This window comes from Solanum stenotomum, chromosome 2, assembly GCF_019186545.1.
Source record: "Solanum stenotomum isolate F172 chromosome 2, ASM1918654v1, whole genome shotgun sequence".
Classification (NCBI taxonomy): Eukaryota; Viridiplantae; Streptophyta; class Magnoliopsida; order Solanales; family Solanaceae; genus Solanum; species Solanum stenotomum.
The window spans coordinates 65165868-65188715 of NC_064283.1; the positions used below are offsets into that span (position 1 = coordinate 65165868).

At 32.0% G+C, this 22848-nt stretch overlaps 2 protein-coding genes across 16 annotated transcripts in view; both read right to left on the reverse strand.

The window, feature by feature from the left end:
• The window catches only part of LOC125854978 (mediator of RNA polymerase II transcription subunit 15a), a 162868-nt gene that overhangs the window by 22793 nt on the left and 117227 nt on the right, over positions 1–22848 (reverse strand). For 2 of the 15 annotated variants that reach the window (XM_049534607.1, XM_049534600.1), the window contains exon 3: positions 2370–2406. The exons of 6 other annotated variants lie outside the window; for them this stretch is intronic. In XM_049534607.1, coding sequence (XP_049390564.1) covers positions 2370–2406 — 37 coding nt within the window. Of the gene's footprint in view, positions 1–702; positions 824–1020; positions 1086–2369; positions 2482–3121; positions 3404–22848 lie in introns of those variants that run through there. 7 more of the 15 variants (XM_049534595.1, XM_049534601.1, XM_049534594.1 and 4 more) reach the window with 7 other exon arrangements.
• The window catches only part of LOC125854980 (mediator of RNA polymerase II transcription subunit 15a-like), a 129533-nt gene that overhangs the window by 667 nt on the left and 106018 nt on the right, over positions 1–22848 (reverse strand). The window contains exons 3-7 of the mRNA XM_049534609.1: positions 20317–20391; positions 18202–19702; positions 17881–17951; positions 17344–17418; positions 16524–16751 (exon numbers count right to left, since the gene is read on the reverse strand). Coding sequence (XP_049390566.1) covers positions 16545–16751; positions 17344–17418; positions 17881–17951; positions 18202–19702; positions 20317–20391 — 1929 coding nt within the window. The 3' untranslated portion in view covers positions 16524–16544. The remainder of the gene's footprint in view (positions 1–16523; positions 16752–17343; positions 17419–17880; positions 17952–18201; positions 19703–20316; positions 20392–22848) is intronic.

Genomic DNA, 22848 nt, shown 5'->3' on the forward strand with positions numbered 1-22848 from the left:
CCTAAAAAAAAAAAAAAAAACACTCTAGTGGAAATGTAGATGCATGTTAATACAAGAGGAAAGCAACTTCAACAAGGTGAAAAACAATTGAATTATCCAAACAAGTCGTGTTTGAGTTTGATTGGCCACCATAGGTACAGGAAGTTGCTGTGCTTGGCTGTTAACTTGGGATTGCATACTGTGCGATCCTACAGAAATGAATCAAAAAGAAGCCAGTCAAGATGCTATCAAATAACTAGCAAACATAATAACATTAAAATAAAAAACAAACAAGCAGCAAAAGTAAACACACATTTTTTAGTTGAAGATACAAGAAACAGAAGTCATTGCTTTGTGAAAACTGATTCGAAAATACAAAAGAGAACTTTGACTAAGTTACTTATTACATACTGTAAATCATAAGCTTTTCTTCTGTCCCTTATCTTGGTTAGCTAATAAGAAATGAATAGTCTGGATATAGAGAAAGAGCAGGGCTAGGACTCTGACCTAGAGCACAAACAATACTTATTAGGGCTAGTCACCTAAAATATAGATCACTCAAAGATTAGCGCAATGGTTCAAGCATCTAAAATTTCCTATACACTTATTAGCTACAGGGAGCAAACTTTCAACAGCAGAATGAAGTAATCAGGTTTATACAAAACGTCCTGTCAGACAAGATTTCCCTATTTGAAATACAGCACACGAGATTTCATTGTTCACCTGGACCAAGGGCATTCTGAACACTACTTGCAGGATTTGGCTGAACAGAATTGGTCATAGGAGTTTGAGATTTTGTCTCCATGGTCAGCATCTTTAAAGATATCTTCAGAAGATAATCTTGCTGCAATATTAGATAAATATAAGTTAATATACATACAACATAGGTTTGGCAAACTGAAGGTAGGCTATGCAGGGTGGGTTCAAATATTTTTTGAAAAACACTGATGCAGCGTGGGGTGGGTTGCAGAACTACGAAGGGGGTTTAAACAACAACGTATCCAGTGTAACTCAAGGAGTGTACACAGACCTTATCACTACCTCATAAAGATAGAGAGATTGTTTCCGATAGACCCTCGGGCCTCGGCTGAAGTAAAGAATCTCCAAGCAGCAGTTTGAACAAGAACAAAAAATGAAATTAAGTTCTTAGTACTAAACTTCCTTAGGGGAGCAACCAGATCTGGGAAGGATAGAGTTTACACATACCTTAAACCTACTTCGTGGAGGTTGCTTAGGCGTGCGAAGACATTCAAATTAGATCTAAATTATTTTTTTGTGGTGGTCAGTATAAAAATTATTGTAGAAGTAGATTTTGTGAATCTATGTGGTCACTCAAATATGAAATTATTTAATTTAATTCCATATAACTTGATTCTATCCATTTTTGTGTTGACAAATATATATTGAGCATTGCCCCCAAGGCCTAGCTTGAGTGGCAAAAGGTGGAGGATTTGTGACTTAGGTTGCAGATTCAAGCCCCACACCATGCAAAGCGAAGCTAGGTATTTGAGTGGAGAAGGGTAGAGGGGCGGGCCCATTATCCACCGAGTTTAGAAGGCTGTGATTGGTCCAAAGGGTGGATGGTCACACACGGATTTCTCGGTTATAAAAAAAAAATAATAAAAAATATATATGTATATATATATATATAGTGAGCACACTTGGGGAATAATAATTAATATGATACTATAATATTTACGTGTGAGAAAAACATGTCAATATGCAGAATTAACCCTGTTTTTTTGTTCTTGACATCACTATTAATTTTACTTAAATAAATTACCAATTAAATAAGATTTACAGATCTCATGCTTAAGATGAACTATATATAGTATCAGGCTCTTCCATATCCCTAGTATAAGAAGCTTAATGAGAGCAAATATAAGAATATCCAATTATTATTTTTAATGTCAGCAATGTCTTAGTAAAATTGCTAAACTAGTGATTCATGTGTTCGTCTAGGAGTGCGAAGATCTACATAAACATAATGATACGGGTGGGGGGTCAAAATCTTCGCAGGATTATGCGGGTTTGGCCCGCAACCGCACTGTAGCCGGTCCGCTTGCCACCCCTAATACAACGTGTCTAGATGACTGGAAATACGAATGCAAGTTTATACAAGCAGGAATAACATCAATGAAGAGGAGAAAAAATTGAATCATTTATGTAGAAGAATCACACATCGGATAAATGGGTGGTTTCCTTCTATGGTTTTGGAGAACAAATTGCATCAAGAGTCCCAAATCAGATGAAATGGATGACTGATTCCCTTATATGGTCTTGGAAAAATAAATTGCATCAAAAGTCTAATATCGGATGAAAAAGGCAGGGGTGGTTTATGAGCTAGCTTTACAATTCGAACAAATAAGAAACAAGTTTAGACTACATACCTGACTTGTAGCAGCAGAATACATCTTTTCTTCAAACCTCACAGCAATTTTCTTAAGCTCCTGTACTCCTTCTTGCCCAGAAACAGGAAGATGTCTCTTTAAGGTCTCCATTCTATACAATCATATCAACAAAAGATCAACATAAACTCTTGATAAAAGCACAATCTAGATAAATACTTCTCAAATATATTAAAAACAATTCGACATCATGCCCTGCTACAAAAGAATAAAACTTATTTCCTCTAAACAAAAATAAGTAGTTATAATCCAATTATCGCGAACAACAACCTACCATTTCGACATATCTAAAACAAAATATAAAGCACAGTGAGTAAAACTAGGTTTTCCCACTTGAACTAGTTCCTTGACTGATCCACCACACACCACCCCCACCCCCAACAACAACAACATACCTAGTGTAATCCCATACGTGGGGTCAGAGTGTACGCATCTGTTACCCTTGACTGATTACCAAAATTGGAAATAACTAGGGCATAAACTTCCAATTAACTCACCCAGTACCATTAACAAAAAAACTCCAAAATTCACCCGATAAAGTGAGTTTCCATAAAACAGAAAGACACTGAAAAAAAACATGTATCAGATTGATTAATTAATACTTCTAACGAAATGGGGTTTCTTCAGATAACCGATAAAACACAAAAAAAAAACCTAAAATTCAAAATTCCAAATCCTTTTAACAAATGAAAAAATAAGAACAAGTCGCAAAACCAAAAATAGAAAAAGCTTACATCTTGTTCACAATCCTTTGACGGGAATCGGGCAAAAGTTGAGTTCTCCAATCACCGGAATCTATAGCTCCGGCAGCCGCTCCGCCACCTTCACCACCTCCCTGAGCCTGAGCGGCCCTCCAATTATTCCCATCCATTTCAATTCCACACCAAAATTCCTTAATCCACAATCAATAATCACAATTTCTGGCTTCGATCAAAAGCAAAAAAAATTCCAAAATTTCGATGAAAAATCACAATTCCGCCTAGATTCTGAGTGTATAAATAAGAAACAAAACTCCCAAAGTCTTAATATTATTCATTCATATATAGTAATATAAATAAATATTTAGTAATATCTGACTAATACCAACGTGTCCAGCCGCCATTGACTCAAAATCTCTGGCCCTTTCACTAGTTGTACACTATTTAAAGAATTTTATGTTTAATATAGTGATTTTATTTAGCTTTGTGTAGTTAATTAGAAGCTTTAAAATAACTAGTTTTTTGACACGTGCGTTGCACGTGATTACCAATTTCAAAAATATATGTTATAGTAAATAGTATTGCTTATTTAAGCGAAGATTTGAATAATAAGCTTAACAAAAACTAATATTGCAGTTTCTTTTGTAAATGTTCAATGCGGATCGTCATATATATAAATCTCTTATTCACGCAAACCTATGAAGATGGTAAATGAAATTTTTATCTTAGTTAGATGCAATAATAAATATATTTATTTCAATTTGATGAGGTATGTAATTAGTTTTATCTCACTAATATTAACTTATAGACAATATTTGCTTTGTATTTTTTTGTCATCTGACCAGATGTGCTTTACATCATTAAATTGTTTAGATGTCATATTAAAATGTGAAGAGAACAATTACATTTTATATATCCACATATTTTCACATTTGTTGGGATAAAAAAACTCGGAACATTTTAAAATAATATATTTTGAAGTTAGAAGGTCTTGTTAACTGGAAAATACATATGTGACATATTTAATACTTGAATTTAAATATAAATACCTACCCAAATATAAATATATGCTTGCATTAATGAAAATATTTATCTCATAAAATTAACAATTAAATAAATAATAGAAATTAAACTAATACAAACTTCAACTGGTGTTATTACAAGTCATCTGAACTTTTCTTCGTCTAAAATACTACAATATTAAGAAATAGTAAATAAGTAAAACAAAAGGGCAATATTTATATAATAATAACTATTTTGAAGCTAACTTCTTGAGAGTCTAAATCACATAAGTACCATTGATAAATAAAGTCATTCTTTTGTCTTGAGCATAAAAAACAATCGTGACAATTCTCTAAATTTTGGAAAAGATATTCAGAAGCATATATCTACATCACAAGAGAAAATTGTTCCTAAAAACAAATGAATTTAGACTACATCATCATGTTAACTTCATATATTGAAACATTACATACTAATGTATATATTAAGCAAAAAAATAATTATTATATCATCAAAATTATTTTCCTCAAGTACTTGAGGTTATTTAATATATCTTCTTAGGATAGAACGACTTACTTCATCAGAATAGTGGTACCTCATATTCCGCTAAACTTCGAACTCACTCAACGACAATAAATCACATAAAAAAGTTTAAAATGCAAGAAGAAGAAGAAGAAGAAGAGTAGAAGATTAAAAAAATTGTGGTTGAAAAATGAGAGGAAGCCCCTCTATTTATAGTAAACAAAGGGTAGTATGAACAAATGTTTTTTTTTGTGTCTTATCTGAAAAGTCATGACCTTTTCGATAAGTAACAACCCTTTGGAAAAGTCACAACTTATTGAAAAAGTTACAACTCGTGGGTAAAGTCACAACTTATTGAAAAGGTCACAACTCTTTGGAAAAGTCACAACTCATCGAAAAATCACAACCCTTCGAAAAAAGTCACAACTCATCGAAAAAGTCACAACCTAAGTTAGGGATATTATAGTTATTTAATATTCAAGTTAGGAGTTTATGCTTTTAAGGTAACTAGTTTTGACGCACATGCGTTGCACGTGAATATCAAACCACGTATCACACTATTTTTACAAATAACGTGAATGTTATTAAAATAAAAAATTAGTCACTCTTAGAATCTCTTAGTTTCACCTCTTAAATATACTTTCTCCTCCCTTCTCTATAGTCCATTACTTTGTTATTATTGTATGTTGGTGTTCTTACTTTTAATATAATATAATATAAATAAATATGTAATAAATATAGAAGATATACTAAATTTGATGTTTTTAGTTGGAATATTAAATTAATTTAACATTCATGTTAGGGAGTATCCTGATTTCACTAACCCTTGAGATTGTCAACGTCTATAGATCAATCTTGAGGTTTTAAGAAAAGAAGAACAAAAAACATAAAAAAAAAACGTAGTTTAAAAATGTGAGGTAACCCCTCCATTTATAGTTAAAATGTGTAGTATTAGTATGTGCATATTGTTCCTTATCATAAAAATATAGAAGCTATACTAAAATAGGATGTTTTAAGAAGAAGAAAGAAGAATAATGAATATTTTTTTTAAAAAATGTAGTTTAAAAATTTGAGGAATCCCCTCTTTTAATAGCCAACAAAGGGTAGTGTATGAAAAACTACTTATGGTGCCTTATCAAAAAGATGTCACAACCCTTTAGAAAACTCACAACCCTTCAGAAAGGTCACATCTCATCGAAAAGTCATAACTCTTCGAAAATGTCACAACCCTTCGGAAAAGTCACAACTCTTCGAAAGAGTCGCAACCTTATAGAAAAGTCATAACCCTTCAAAAAGGTCACAACTCATCGGAAAAGTTATAACTCTTCGGAAATGTCACAGTCCTTCAATGTGAAAAGGTTTTTGTCTTTAATATAATATAGTATGATACACATAAATAAATATAATACAATATAAAATATAGAAGATATACTACATTTGGTGTTTTAACTTACTTAGTATAGATAGATAAAAAAAGACAGATATAGATTGGTCTAATTTTAGTTTGATATGAAATTTTAAAAAGTAAACAAGACTTTTAATTTAAGGATCATATGTTGAATATATAAAAATATCTTTTCACTTTGTGGTCTTAAAGATGCACCCCACCCCAAGAAAAAAGAACATTCTATATTAAACTAAATAAAAGTAAAAGTACACTAAATAAATTGAAAACGAAAGAGTACTTATTAAATGTAGTTTGGACTCTTCAAACACGTTTTTGATCAAATACTTTTTCTCCAACAATTTGAGACTTTTTAGATTCTAAACACCAAGTTGTAGTTTGTGCAACGGAAAATCATTGATCTTCTTTTCAAGTTGAAGTTTCTACAAAAGTATATTTTATGGCTATGAAAATGAGTAAATATTAATTATCAAGATACTCTTCTCATTTGAAGTTGAGTTATTTCATTCTCCTTGTTGAATCAATTTTTATTGATCTATCTAATTTACCCATAAAAAATATTGTAATTTTATGATTGAACAACTCTCACAATCTTCCTTGTTTTAAGAAGAAGAATAGAAAACTTACAAAATTTGTAGTTTAAAAGTGTGAGAAACCCCCTCTATTTAAAGCAATGGAAAGGATAGTATGAAAAAGTTCTTATCGTGTCTTTCTCACATAAGTCATAACCCTTCAGAAAAATCACAACTTTTCGGAAATGTCATAACTCATCGAAAAAGGCACAACTCTATAAAAAAGTCACAACCTTTCGAAAGAGTCATTGCCCATCAATGTGAAAAGGTGTATGCTTTTAATATAATATAGCGTAAATAAATATAATATTAAATATATAACATATATGCTAAATTTAGTGTTTTAAGTTGGGGGTATTATAGTAATTTAACATTTAAGTTAAGGAGTTCATGCTTTTAAGGTAGTATAGATAGATATAGATTTATTAATTATTTAATTAGAGATAAAAGTGATAAATTTATCGTTGCTTGAGTTATTAAATAATTAAGTTTTTTTTTAATAGAATATCTGATTATTTGAGTAAAGGTTATATACTGTCACTGAAAGGAAGACTAATATAACAGTTAGCAGTAGTTAATTTTATTTGTTATATATAACTAACCCAATAAAAAGAGTTTCAAGCTTGTCTACTTCAATTATATTTTTCTATTATATAGAAATGTGATAAGGAGGATGATTAAGGGCAATTTCGTCAATTTACTAAAAATCTCAATTTAAAGCAGTTGTACATAATGAGTGGTAGTTCTTGAATTTTCCAAAAAAAGGCAATTTACTAGAAGACTCTATTACCTCTAAAAAGTGGGACCCATCTCTTGTAAAAAGTAGAGTACATTCAAGACCAATCTTTTTTTATTTTTTATTTTTTGATCTTTCCTAAAATTAGAATAAAGTCTAATCTAATTGATGTATTTTGCTAAAAAAAAAATATATGGTTAAAAACAAATTAGTATTAAATTAAAATTAATAATAAATAAAAATAATTTTGAATAAAACTTTCTAAAGATTGTAAAAAAAAAATAGTATGATAAATAAAATGTACAAATGAAGTAATAAAGTAAACTAAGAATGCTCACTGAATTTTGAAATAATCATTCTTCAAGTATAATTTTAAAATCCTCCTAATTAAAATTGAAAAAAAATAATCTTTGAATCTCATTTACAATATAATGTTTTTCTCTTTAAGATTAATCAAATCAAAATATAATTATTATAGTATATGACCTATTTTATTTTTCAAGTTATCAATTAACACTTAATATTATTATTCTTTGGTCTCTAATAAGAATCGAAAAATAAAAATTAATACATTAATCATGTTTTGATCATATAACTTATTGGTGATCAGAAAGATAGATTAATTGAAGTTAATTAAAATCTAGAAAAAAGTTGACAATAAAAAATGCATAATTATAATACGGAAAATTGCATAATTTGAAACTGCATGCAATCTTTTCATTAAATTAATACAAATAATAAAACAATACATATTATATTATAACTATATATTCATTTTACCAATAAAAATAAATAAATGTTAAAAATTTTATTATCCATTAAGATACATTATCCATAGACTTTACCAAAAAAAAAAAAAACAACTATCCATAGAACTTCCTATAATTTAATATTAGGAAAAGTTTTACCAACTACTCTTTTCACTTAAATAAAATATTGAAAAACGAGAATTAAACCACCCCAAATAAGGGTATTCGTGAGAATGATTCACAGTAAAATTGATTTAAATTTTTTAAAAAGTACACAAATAGACCTTAAAACTAAATTAATTAATTATCTAAAAATGGTCAACCCAAACTAATTCCCTAAATGGTCAATCGGATGTGCCCTTTTTTGTTTTGAAGTTAAAATTTTGTTAATATTTTTAAATCCTCTTTATTTGAGGTAAAAATATTCATTCATCAGGTATATAAACTACTTTAGAAAGAATTATTTGTCTACTACACTAAATTGTCTCCTAATTTTAATGAACATAAAGTCAAAACTTTTTTTTTTTATCTTTTATCACTTTGTAAAGAATGAGATAATTCATTCTAATTTTCATCAAGTAGGTCATTATTTTTGTTTGTTAAACACCTATAAAACAAATTTTAAGTATATTCAAAATTAATCTATAGATGGATCATTAGACTTTATTGCTTCATATAGTTTATGAAAATTGTTAATATATTGACACTCATAATTTTAATCTTTTTCTCTTAAATATTTTTTATATAAAATAGAAAAAAAAATCATTAATTTAATTATTTAATTCAAATATATATGTTTGACATTATGTTAAAAAATCACTGAATCATGTGATATTTTATTGCTCTTTCCTATCATGTTTATTTGAAAATATCATAATAATTTTTTTTCCCAGAAGACTAATTAAATTTCTATTATAAATATATATATAATTGTAACATTGGGCCCGTAACGGGCCTTTCAGTATCTAGTAATACAAATAAAGGGGAAACTCAGCAGTCAACAAGATTAACATTTTGATCAGGTTCGTTGACAATTTTTATTAACAGGTCGACTACTTTATTTTTTTCATAAAATTATGTTTATTTTGGAAATTTAAGAAATTATCTACATTCATAAATTAAATTGTAACAAATTAAGTGATTGTCGTGTATGTAATTCGTGCAATAACTGAATTAGTAACATAAACAATGACTTGATATTTAAATTTGATGCAATTTTTCAAAAAGTAGAATAACAGTAAATTTACATATATAACAAAGTTCGTAATTATTTTAGCAGAGAAAACTGCAATTCAAATTAATTGTCTCCAAGAAAAACATTTTGATGGGGAATCTCATCGTCAATCTTTATTAGCAGGTCAACTACTATATTTTTCTCCATAAAATTATGCTTAAAAGCATGAACTCCCAAACATAAATGTAGAATTACTATGATACCCTCAATTAAAAATAGTCAATTTATTTAATTATGTTATATTAAAAGTTGATACCTTTTCACATTAATGGATTGTGACTTTTGCGATGAGTTGTGACTTTTCCAAAGCGTTGTGACTTTTTTGATGGGTTGTGACATTTTCGATGAGTTGTGACTTTTTCAAAGGATTGTGATTTTTTCAAAGGGTTGTGGCTTTACCATAGGGTTGTGCCTTATTCGATGAGTTGTGATTTTTTCAAAGGGTTATGTCTTTTCCGATGAGCAGATACTTTTTTGAAGGGTTGTGACTTGTCTAATAAGACACAATCAGAACATATTCATACTACTATTTGTTAGCTATAAATAGAGGGGTTTCCTTTCACTTTTAAACTACAATATTTTTAGGTTTTATACTCTTCTTCTTCTTAAAAAATCTCAATTGTTATTTGCAATAGTTTATTAAGTTCAGAACCCAACGAAATTTGAGGTACCACATAAGAAAGAGTTGGTGAACAAATTGTAGCAAATCTTTCATCAATTCACACTCATATTTTCCTCTAACAATTTTCTTTACATACAGTCATCAATATTATTTATATCATTTTGAAAATTAATACTCTTTAATTAAAAGATTAATTTCCTACGAATAGTCACAATAATTTCTACCATCATCTTTCTTCGATCATGAATCACAACCATTCACTCCTTATAAATTCTTGGGGATCTCTTTTCTATGACAATTCGAGATCATTTAAAATTTTCATAAATGATTTATCCCCAATCCATTGATATGTTTGGCCGAAGTTCTTAGCATTGAAATTTAGGTATTGACTTTCTATTAAAGAATAAAAGAAGAGAACAAAGAAATATGCAATTATCTATGAACTTTGTTTCACACATAAATCTTCTATATATTTTGAGCGGGATTTTTAATTTATTTTTCTTATTTTGTTTCTGGAATTATTTCTTTTGTGTTTTCATTCGAGAGAGAATTTAAATACACACATTGTTGATTATTTTTCTAATAAAATAAATAGATAAAGATGTGGGAGAGACAATAATAATAAACAAATACAAAAAAAGGCACATGATTGGGGTAGGATATTTCTTCTTTGTATTTCCATTTCTTATTCTTTAAACATAAAATGAAGGAATCTCTTCCTAATTTTGATAAAACATCAAGTATCAACGTAGTACATTGAATTAGTAGTTTTGATGTTAAGTCAACTGTTTCAAAAATAGATTTTCACTTTTGCTTATAATATGATAATATACCCATGATAATAAATATTTTTTAACAAATATTTAAGTAAAAATGAACGGAGAAAGTAAAGTGTTGGTGGCAAGAGATTTCAATCAAATGAAACACTAGGGGGGAATATATCATGAACATATATTTTCGCCTTCCTTCTTCATTGGCTATTAATTGATCCACATTTTTTTACTTTTTTATATTTACGTTGAGTATGATTTTTTGAAGTATGAATTTCTTGTTATTTTGTGTTCATTTTTATCTAACAAAATGTTATGTCATAAGATACACTCTTTTCTAGCTATATAAAAATGATAAGAAAATTGTGATTAAAATGATCTTAATTCAAATTAAAGATTCTATAAATAATTTTTTAAATTTTATTCATCTTTTAGTTTTTTAATTGAAAAAGTTTAATGTTTTATATCACGATAGAACATCTATAAGATACTAGATACTCTCATAAGATAACATCTATATGATATGTATGCGGCAAAATAAAGGATAATTTTCTTTAGAACTAATTATTGACGTAATATATTTTTCTCTATAACATTCTACTTATAAAAGTATTGACATTCACTATATAAGTACACTTTTTGTTTCTGTAAAATTACATCTATATCAGTCTTACACAAATATTGTCATGACCCAAAAATGGACGTGATGACACTCATCTTATCCACCAAGACAAGTCAGCCTAAAACTCAACCATTACAATAAGATGCGGAAATTTCATAATCAACTCCAAAAATACCCCTAAAATTTGGTTGTCATGTGTACAAGCCTCTATAGTATTACAATTGATTCAGAAGAAAAACAGAAGTCTCAAATGACCTTGTTTCTAGAATAGAACGAGATCATAAATATGAGTAAGAAGGTCTGCTGAGATTACAAACAGCTACCTCACAAATCTCCAAGAAGCCTCGGAAAATAAGAGAATGGAAAGTATCACAAAATCCAGGCTCGTAACCTACAAATTTTTTTTGTAGAAGCAAGGGGTGAGTACCAAACCAAACGGTACTCAGCAAGTAAACCTCTAAACACAAGCTAAGGGGATAGAATACGGGTACTCCTTACACCCCAACTGAACCTCCACAACTACAACCTGCATAAAACCAACCCAACCTAACAATTCACAGTTTACATAGCACCCAGCTCAACAACAATCACTTTAACAAATTACATATCCTCAACAACAAACTCAATATTCATCAATCACAACTTCCACAAAAAAGCACTCACAAAAATCAGCAACACACAAGATCAAATTCATCAAATAGAGGTAATCAAATATCAAGTACTTTCCAACCACCAATAAAATACATAATCATCAAGAATGAAGGATGTCATGAGATGCAATGCAATATGACACCATGAAATGATATGCCTCAGAATACCAAGTACTCTCTCAATCGTATATACATGATACTCCTCGAAAATACATCGAGAGTTCATGACCCATGGGGGACTCGCGAGGTCCATATACCGACACAGACGATCTCTACGTGTCTGTGCGGACAATCTCAATACACTATCATAAATCTAGCAAATTTTGCACGGACGATCTCCACGTGCCCAAATTATAATTTTAACATCTCACCATCCCGAACACGGACGGTCTCCACGTGCCCAACTTATATTCAATCTTATGTCAATGCATGTGCACAATATGATTTCAATAAAAGGGATGATGCATCTCAATCAAATATCAATATGATATGTAATTACCTCAGCTATCACCAGTATACGGGTTCAATAAAGAACACAATCACACATAATAAATCAAGTCAATAATATATCAGCTAATGCCCATATGCTTTGGCATTCTCGGATTACAATCCGCATTCTATTGTAATAAACTTTCCCTTATAACACTGGTACTCGTACCAATGCCCGTCACAAACAATTCTCAACACATCACACACAAACAATTAATCACATTGCCTTTTATTACCCCTTTTTCATCATTAGAATTAATCAATGTGGACAAGTTAATCCATCACCAAGTCTCATTACCCCCAAACACATATTACAAGGAAATACACGAATTCCATACACTTAACAAGGGTTTAAAAATCCACTAGCCTCAAATCATCGAACAATCACTCCGACTCTTGAGCCTTCCCCTTTCGTTAGGCTTCCAAATCAATGCAATCTATTCAAATAATTAATCACAATAAGTTTTCAAAACTAACAACAACCATGTTACTACATGTCTAGCCTATAAGACCCAACTACTTACACAAACCTAAAATCAAGTTCCTAAATTTTGATGCAATTATCATGGCAACCCTCATACTTTCAAATTTCAAGTCTAGGGTTAAGTCATAATTTCTCCAAACACTACAACCCCAATAGTTTTCATATAATATAATAATCCAATATTCAATTACACAACTTAACATATCAAACTTGGGTCTTAGTATGATAACCATAGTAAAAATTCCTACCCAACAATCGATTAAGCCACCAGTAACCTTCAGAGTCAATATCTAAAACTGACATACATTATATTAAAAAGAATTATCAAAATTCTATGGTTTCCAATGATTAACTCATTAAGATTATATTTCATAGTTGTCAGGTCTATCACTACTTAATTTACAACATATTTTCTCATAATATCTTTTCAAACTACAGCCACGTAAATGATAGTGGGCTAGCCGTTTTCTCAAACCAAAATCTACACAAAAACATGCCCAATAACTTTAACTAAAATAAAAACATACATAATCTTANACCAATTTCAAGGATCCACGTGAACAACAACCCTATTCAAGTCAATTTTCCTTCTTTCCTCTTTCACCACTAATTATTACGATTATAATAGAATATTACATTTATGCATGTATACAAAAGCATCAATTAAGACTTAGATCTTACCTGATGTACCTTGGCCGCCGATCTGGTTGTGCCGAGGTTATGAAGTCCTAATCGGGAGGTTCCTTATTTTTTTAATAAAAGAATGATCTAAAATGAGATAGAGTATTAACTTAATATTTGGACTTGACCCATTAATCACCAGCTAATAAAAAATTAATTATTTAATAGATACCCGTCAACTACAATAACCGTAGTTAAACAAATAGTTCAAAATTTCCAATCAACTTCACAAACTGATCAAAAGTTACTTGGGGTAGCTATAGGGGTAAAACGCTAATTTTATGAAAATTCTCAAAAGCGACCTTCCAGGTCATTACAAATATTAATTCAATAATAATATTTTGTAAAAAATATATAACATTTAAAGATAAAATATTAAAATATTTCTAACAATTGTTCTTCGTGTCATGCACATATTAAATTTCAAATATTAATATCTAAGAGAATAATTTTACTTAAATGGTGTCCATTATTTACAGTCATAACCTCAAGAGGAAAAATTATTGCTGACCATTTTTTTTATCTTGATATTATTTTTCTATTTTGTTGGTTAAGTTTGTTTACCAATTGAGTAAAGTAAAGAACAATACTACTTAAGAATTTTTATTATTTTCCCATATTAAAATTTTTTGAATGCATTTTAAAATATTTCAATGATATCTCGTAATTTTTATCTCAAAAAACAATTAACTCTATTAAAATCTATATTAATCATTTAAAAGCACTTGTCAATAATCTTTCCGTTAAAATTATTTACTAAAAAACTTTAATTTAGTAATATTGATTTTATTTTACAACATCGTATACTATATGATATAATACACACGTGCAATGCACGTGCCGTGAAACTAATATATATATATATATATATATGTGTGTGTGTGTGTGTGTGTGTATTCCATGATATATTGAGAGGTCAAACATATATTTTGAAACATTCATCATTGAATTGCCATCTGTTTTAGCAACTACATTTAATAAAAACTAAAAGAAAATAAAGAATGAGGTGATAGCATATTTTCATTTATATATAGTTTATCTTTTAACTGATTTTATGTATCGAAGAACTTATACACTTGGCTAAACTGCATTGTGACTAAAATATATATAGAGGTTAAACAAAACAATCTTAGATTATGCAAGACAATTCCACAACTAAATTTCATTATTGATATAAGATAAACTATTAACGTCTAAAAAACGTTACCCAAAATTGAGTTTTCTAGCTCCCAAAAACATGAAAAGAACAATGAAATCGTGTAGGAATTTTTAAAACTATCTCATAAATTTAATGCAAACACGACAACCCAAGCGTGAAGGTAAATTAAAATCACCCTTTTCAAATGAGTCTCAATTTTCTCTAAATGGTTCCTCAACCATGCCTAACCTTTCATCAACATCGTTAGGTTTAATGCTATAAATTTTTGCCAAAACGACGACTTGAAAAGTAAACTACAATTACTAGTATTATCATAAAAGAAAAATCAGCTTATAATTGTTCTTAACAAATTTTATATTTGAAAACGATTAAAATAGCGTATCAGTATTTAAGGAAACATACTTTACGAATAAATTGAAAAAAGAAAAACTAAAACGAGAGACCACAAATTTTTTCGAGGAGAAATGTGACCTTTGTTTGTAAAAGTATTAAAGCTCCATTGAACCCCTACTTGAAAGGGAGAATAGTGGAGTTGTTGTACAACCTAAGGTCTTTTCCTACAAAGAAAGCGGCTAACTACCTGCAAAAGTGCACTATACTCCGCTTTAACAAATGAGAGTTTTCGGTGAAACTGGTGAACCACGCGAGCTGATTAGATGCGTGGGACAGAGGGCTTGTAGTACCTGCTAGCGCGGCTACGCAAGATTCAAACATTAGAAAAAATTAGAGATGGATATTTTGAATTTTAACCCAGGTTCCCACAAAATTTAAGTAATTTATTAGAATAATTGCGGTGCTTTCTAAATAATCTAGGGAAGGATGTATAAGTTGGTTCACGAGTACTTTTAATAATCCACATGGGTTCAAGAGTACTTTACATAACCCCTTCGTGCGCTCAACACTCATCAAGTTTAGTACCAAAACTCAATCCATCAAAATTACAACCCAATCTAGCTATCATTACCAAAAGTACCAAAACCATTCCATACACAACACAATCCATCATAACTACCATCTAATCAATCAAACACAGAAGTCTATCAAACTCAGAAGCAATATCTTGCTCACTGGAATCCAACATAGGCGGCTGACGTGCATATATATCTTGTGCCTGCGTAGAATATAACGTGCAACATATGATTAGTAACTTACGAGAAATAACTTTACACACAAAAAACCTTAGCACGAAACCAAGGATACCAACAACAACATAGCCATGTAATTCAACAAGTGGGATTAGGGGAGGGTAGGATGTATGCAAACCTTATCGTAGACAAGTTGTTTCTAATAGACCCTCGGCTCAAAAGATATGTAACCAACGCAGGAAAGTAAGAAAGAGAAAGAGAGAACAAAGTAGCAATGTAAGAAACAAGTGTAGCAACAAATATTAATACACATAGGAGAAAAAAAAACTACGAGCTACCTAAGTCATACTACTAGAACTATGACAACACTAGACTCCCCACTAACCTTCTACTCAAATGTTTGACCTCCATACTTTCCTATTTAAACACATAAGATCTTAGAACAAAGTAGAAGTAACACGAGAGATCATTCATAGCTTAAGAGATTTATACTGGGTAAATAATAACAAGTCCCGAGTTATCAACCCCCCCCCCCCCTTCCCCCCCAAAAAAAAAAAAACTCTAGTGGAAATGTAGATGCATGTTAATACAAGAGGAAAACAACTTCAACAAGGTGAAAAACAATTGAATTATCCAAACAAGTTCAGATTGCATACCTGACTTGTATGGATGGAAAGCTAAGGAAGTTGCCGGTGCAATGGAGAAGTAGTAGGGTTGTGCGGACTTTTGCCACTAAGAAAGAAAGTTATGTACTTCTCAAGCGAAAACAATTTTTCCTTGTGAGAAAGTTGAATCTCACGCTTGTTAATCAGCAAGAAAAGCACAATGCGTTCCAGCGTCATCTTGAAAATCTTGAGTTTTTCAATTATCTCATGTTGAGGATGCTGAGGAAGAGAGTCATGCTCAAAATCAGAAAGAAATCATTTTCTTTCCCTATGCAAATTTTTAATAGTCATGCTTTAAGTACCCCTCCAGGCCAAGAAAAAAGGGAGGGGAACTTCAGAAAAAGGCATAAAGAAATGAATAACATAGTAAAAAAACTAATGAACACTTGTTTTTCCTTCCACCAAAAAATAATAAAAAAACTATCACTCTATGTTTCGACAAAATGTTCGCGTAAGTGCTTTTCACAACTCAGATATATCAAGCTCAATCCCAATCCCAATCTCAAAACACTAGGGAGGACTTGATCCCTTTCAGTGATGGAAAAGAGACTCTAACATCAAATTCATGTCTATATAACAATTAACAGTTACACAAAAAGGTTAAAATGAGACATTGTCGTCTAAGATGGCTCTCTCATCTAAGATGGTACAGACATATCCTAAAAAGACGTCCAAAGGCATCGATAGGTGGGACATTATGATGATTGAAGGTAGTAAAAAAGATGAGTTAGACTTAAGATCTATCAATAATAATTATATCAAAGGACTCAAGTTCTCTTGGAATCAATGCAAATTTAGCTAAAAAATAAACCTGCTGCATTTCAGAAGCAGTTTTCCAGTATAGATCATTGAGCTCTGATAAATACATCTCCCTCATCGACTTGATCTGTGTTACAAAATTTCATGAAGTCAACTTCACAAATGTCAAGATTGCATCTCCCATGAGGATATGTGATAATTAGATCAATTGTACGATGCAGTAGAGAACAAACTAGACAATCTTCATGAAAGAACCTTCCAGATAAAAAGGTTAAAAGTGAAGTATAAGAGAAAGAGACTACTAGCATGTTTTGTCAAGCTTCTAAAATATGCTTATTTTGAAAAATGCTTTTCAAGAAATTAGTGTTTTGGTGATGTCTGTATATGACTAATCAATTTTAAAAACATTTTTGAGGAGCAATTAGTGTTTGTCCAAGCTTTTAACAAGTGCTTCTAAAGTGTATTATCTCAAAAGTGCTTTTCAAAAGAGTACTTTTGGAGAAAAACTTTCCTTTTTAGCTTCTAAAAAACAACTTTTGTTACTCCACCAAAAGACTTATTTTCTCCCAAAAACTTGGCCGAACAATACCTTTTGGTAAACCTCTTCCTGCCAGTCAGTTCCATTTATGTTTCCCGTCTGAGCAGAAGAATCTAAAGGTGCTACAAATAACACAAAATTGAGAATAGAACACATATTAAAGAACCTGATTACTTACACCATTAAAATTTCAGGCAAATTTTGGGAGAATGTTAGATATTTCAGGGTATATTAATACATTTTCTGCACCAGTTTGTTTAGCTAATATTCAGCAAATTACTTGTGGCGATTGTAATTGCAATATTATTTTCATTATTCTATATAAATAGGAGTTGAAGGGTTAGCTTAGCTCACTTGTTGAGATCTCTGTACCTTCCACAGTAGAGGTGTGGGGTTTAAACTCCATCGGTAGTGTAGCTTGCTGATGCATTATATTTCCAGCTGTGTTATGTGATGCAAGGCCAGCACTAACTTTTTCAGAATCCCTCGTCATTGGAGATGAAGCCAAGGGAGTTGAAGGAGATGGAATAACAACTGGTGAGCTTGAGGATTGGAGAGGCGTCCCAGCTTTGGAAAGAGATGCCAACATATTTTGTTGGTCAATTTGCGGAGAAGGATGTTGGGTAACCTGAGGAGAGAGTGCCTTATGGAGTTGAGGTGAAGATATTCCTAACTTCATTTGTGGATGATGAGATCCAACACGCTGGCCAACTGACTGCTGTTGCATTAAGTGATGTTTCCGTAAAATTCCTGTTTTCATTTCCATTTGCTGCGGTTTCATTAACGGCTGCCTTGGCAAAAGTAACTGCTGCATCTGCCGCTGGTTCTGCAACATTTGCTGGCTCTGTGACATTCGCTGCAGGACGTTTGAATTCTGTTGTAGGGAACCGAGGTTTGCCTGCACTGGGTTAGTTCCACTTTGTGGACTTAATGAGCTTATGTTAACGTGTTGACGACGGTTAACATGATTCTGTTGCAAAGAGCCAGTAGACACCTGTTGCAGTGAGCTCAAAAAATTACCCTGTCCCAAATCCAAATTGGAACCAGGCTGTATTGTATTTATCATGTCTTGCTGAGAGTTGGAATTTGTCGATACACCAGACAAGGAATCATGGTGCAAGTTGGTGAAATTATTCTGTTGCATTAACTGCTGCAGTGAGTTCATTGCTTGCTGACGTTTCATTAACTGCTGACTTTGAAAAAGTTGTTGCTGCATCAGTAGCTGGTTGCACAGGGGTGTTAATTGTTGGTTCTGCAACATTTGCTGCTCGTGCTGTGTAGGAAGTAAATGAGGCAGCACGTTTGAGTTTTGCTGTAGGGATTCTAGGTTTGCCTGTACAGGGTTCATTCCACCTTGTGTACTGAATGAGCTTATGTTATCATGTTGAAGACTGTTAACAGGATTCTGTTGTAAGGATCCAGTAGCCACCTGCTGCGGTGAGTTCAACGAATTACCCTGTCCTAAATCCCATCTGGAACCAGGTTTTACCACATTTATCATGTGTTGTTGAGAATTGGATATTGTCGATACGCCAGACAAGGAATACTGTTGCAAGTTGGTGAGATAACTCTGTTGCATTGCCTCCATGGAACCCTGTACGGGCTGCATCGGTGGATTAGTTTGACCACCAAGAGATTGTGGTTGCTGAAGCTGCATGGAAGACTGATGAAGTTGCCCCTGCTGTGGAGAAGAAGAAGTCTTGCTGCATGCCAAATTGGATCTAAGAAACTTACTTATGTTCTTCTCAACCGAGACCAGTTTTTCCTTGTGAAGAAGTTGAATATCCTGCTTGTTAAGCCGCAAAAAAAGCATAATGCGTTCCAGCATTATCTTATACATCTTGAGCTTTTCAATTTTCTCATTTTCAAGACGCTGATGAAGAGAGTCATGCATAAAATCAGAAAAGAAATCAGTTAAGTTACAGTCCTGTTTCTTTTCCTTAGCAAACTTTTGAAATTCATGCTTCAAGTACCTCCCATGGCAACGGAAAAGGGAGTAAAGTTTAAGAAATGACATAAAGAGACAAATAACATAGCTCGCAAGGCTCACACAATTCGGAAGAATGTTGATCCAAGTGCTTTTAAATTAAGATAAATCAAGCCCTTGCCTGAAGAATGGAGGCCTTAATTCCTTCCTCAAAAGCAAAACAAACTAACAGAAAAATTCAACACAAACAAATGATGCAGATGCTAGAAATGAAAAGGAATTAGCCGCATTACAACTATGAGAGCACTGTTTCTCAAGATGACAATCGACAGGAAAGGAACCAAATTAAAGAAGCCAAAATGAGAATTTAGCGTTTTGAACTTTCTGCATCAGTTTCCAGTTTAAGGAGTTTCCAGCAACCTATAGAATACAACATGCATTACACCTTAGGAATGCAATATGCAAATGATGGTGTGTCATTTGATGAAACTTGCAAGGGAGTCAACCAAAAATTGGAACTATGATGAAGCACTTAGTGGGGGGCAGTGTTGATGACATACCTGCTGCATTTTATAAGCAATTTTCTCGTATAAATCACTGAGGTCTGATAAATACATCTCCTTCATAGACTTGATCTGCATTACAAATTTCAATAAGTCAATTGCGGAGATGTCAAGAATGCATTCCCATGTGGTTAGGTGATAATTAGATCAACTGTACGATGCAGTAGAGAACAAACTAGAGAATCTTCACAAAAGAACCTTCCAGATAAAAAGGTTAAAAGTGAAGTAGAAGAGGTTGGACGAACCAATAATAGAACTTGGTTTCTTACATTACCAGACGTGTATTACCTTCTAACATCAATGTATTTCATACTTAGATGGATTATTGGTCTTTCTTTTGCTACTAAATCCCTAAATAAGACATACGTAGGTTGGAAGGACCACTAATAGAACTTGGTTTCCCACAGGTTGATTGTGAGGAAGGTGGGGCCGCTTCCTGCTGAATTGGAGTGTTGTAGCAGCTGACCGTGCGTGAGATTTCAATGCTGATGTGAGTTACTAATAAAGTAAGAACACTTCGGGGCTGGTGCTCTGCTCTACCTCTGCTTGGAACAACGCCTTTTCTGGTAAAAGAGGGAGGTTGTGTTGGGGCAGCAGAGCAGACTAAATATTGCAGAACTCATTTGGACAGCACTTTCACAGCCAAAGCATCGATTTTTTGTGTGGTTGGCTGTACAAGGTAGACTACTTACAAAAAAAGTCAATCTCTGAAGACTCAGTTACACATCTTGGATAGAGACATTGAGAGATAGCATCCAACAGTGAGTAGGACTAACCATAACTAAGGGTGAGGTTCAGAAAGTGCTGGAAGGCATAAAGAGGAAGAACTGGAAGCAGTTTCATCACAGCTATTCGGGGAGCAGTGATCTATCATACAAGGAAAGCAAGGAACTCGAAGATATTTAGAGAATCATCGTTGAATATTGATATAATGTTAGTACAGATTAAGAAAGAAGTTATAGAAAAATTAGACTTACTGAAAGGATCTAGGAAAGCTAGTAACAATCATAGGTTGATTACCAAGTTACTTAGCACCTAATTATTTTTCTTGTTTAGTTGGAAACCTATGCTTCTTAGTAATCTTATGCTGTAATGTTCTTTGTTGGCTTGACAAGTGAAAAACGACGGAATGGAGAATACAGAGCATGTTAGTGTTATATGTTTATTCTTGGAGAAGTCAAAGTATTCCAACTTATTACTAGCTAGTAAACCAAGTCGCGTAAGTAGAGAAAGACGTTTTTCGAAGACGAAGCATTGAATTCTTTATTATAAGAAATAAAATAAAAAACAGAAAAAGTATACCAACTAATACAGATGAACAAATGTCTTTTCACAAAAAACATCTTCATATAGCCATATATTTAGGTATATACTTCTTGCACAAATAGGTTTATCCCTCAAACTAGCAATTAAAGATTTTAGTTGCCGGGTTACTGTAATCAATAAATTTTACAAATATGCACCACTTCTAAGTCATGCCAGTGCATGTGAAACTAATTTTTTGTCGTTGACAATATTGGACCAAGACAGGCTTACACAAGCACCACTGACAGTGAGGATTCATGCTCGTTTCTAACAAGTTACCTGTTAACATGCTCAGATTTCTATTTCCTCTAAGAAATTGAATACATAAAGCACCTTGAGTGGAGGGGTACGGTCATGAATTTAGCTGAACACTTGGTACGGTTAACCTCTTCTATTACTCTATAATCATAGGAAATATGTCGAAACATTCAACTATTTCTTTATAATGTTATAACTAGCCAATTTATCAAAATCCACATATCAAATTTCCACAATTTTCAAAATCTTGTGCAAATTAAAAGTACCAGTGCAAACCATACCTTTTGGTATACCTCTTCCTGCCAATCAACTCCATTTGCATTTTCCATCTGAACTGTAGAGTGTAAAGAACTTGATTGGTTACATCATTAAAATTTCAAGCAAATTTTGCGACAATGTTACATATTTCAAGCATATTAATAACATTTTTTTTGATGACCATGGTGTCCGAGCACCTCCCACTTCTGTCCACTAAGGCTATGATCCTATTAAGGATGGGAAGAATCATCTAGTATTTTTTTTGTCTCCCCTGGGATTCGAACCTGAGACCTCATGGTTCTCAACCACTTAATTAACCTCTACACCACACCTTTCCGTCCAAATGTACTTGTGTAAGTTTCCACTTTTATTGGATATTTGGAAACATATTAATAGTTCTATCTTTTAATCTATACTATTATAAAAGTACGAAACTCCACACAAAATTACCCTTCATAAGTGCACCTGTGTTGGATAATATTGTTATTACAATTAATTTTTACACTTCTTTTGAGCCAAGAGTCTATCTGTAAGTAAGATGTGCCTGCCTCTCTTACCCTAAGAGCTTGGGAGAGACCTAACTAGTAGAATTACATTAAAACCTCGTACGGGATAACTAATCAAACTAATCGAGATTATAATGTTACTTTCATTGGATAACAATCATGGATAAGAGGATAATTAATCCGGGATATATAATGATCTTAC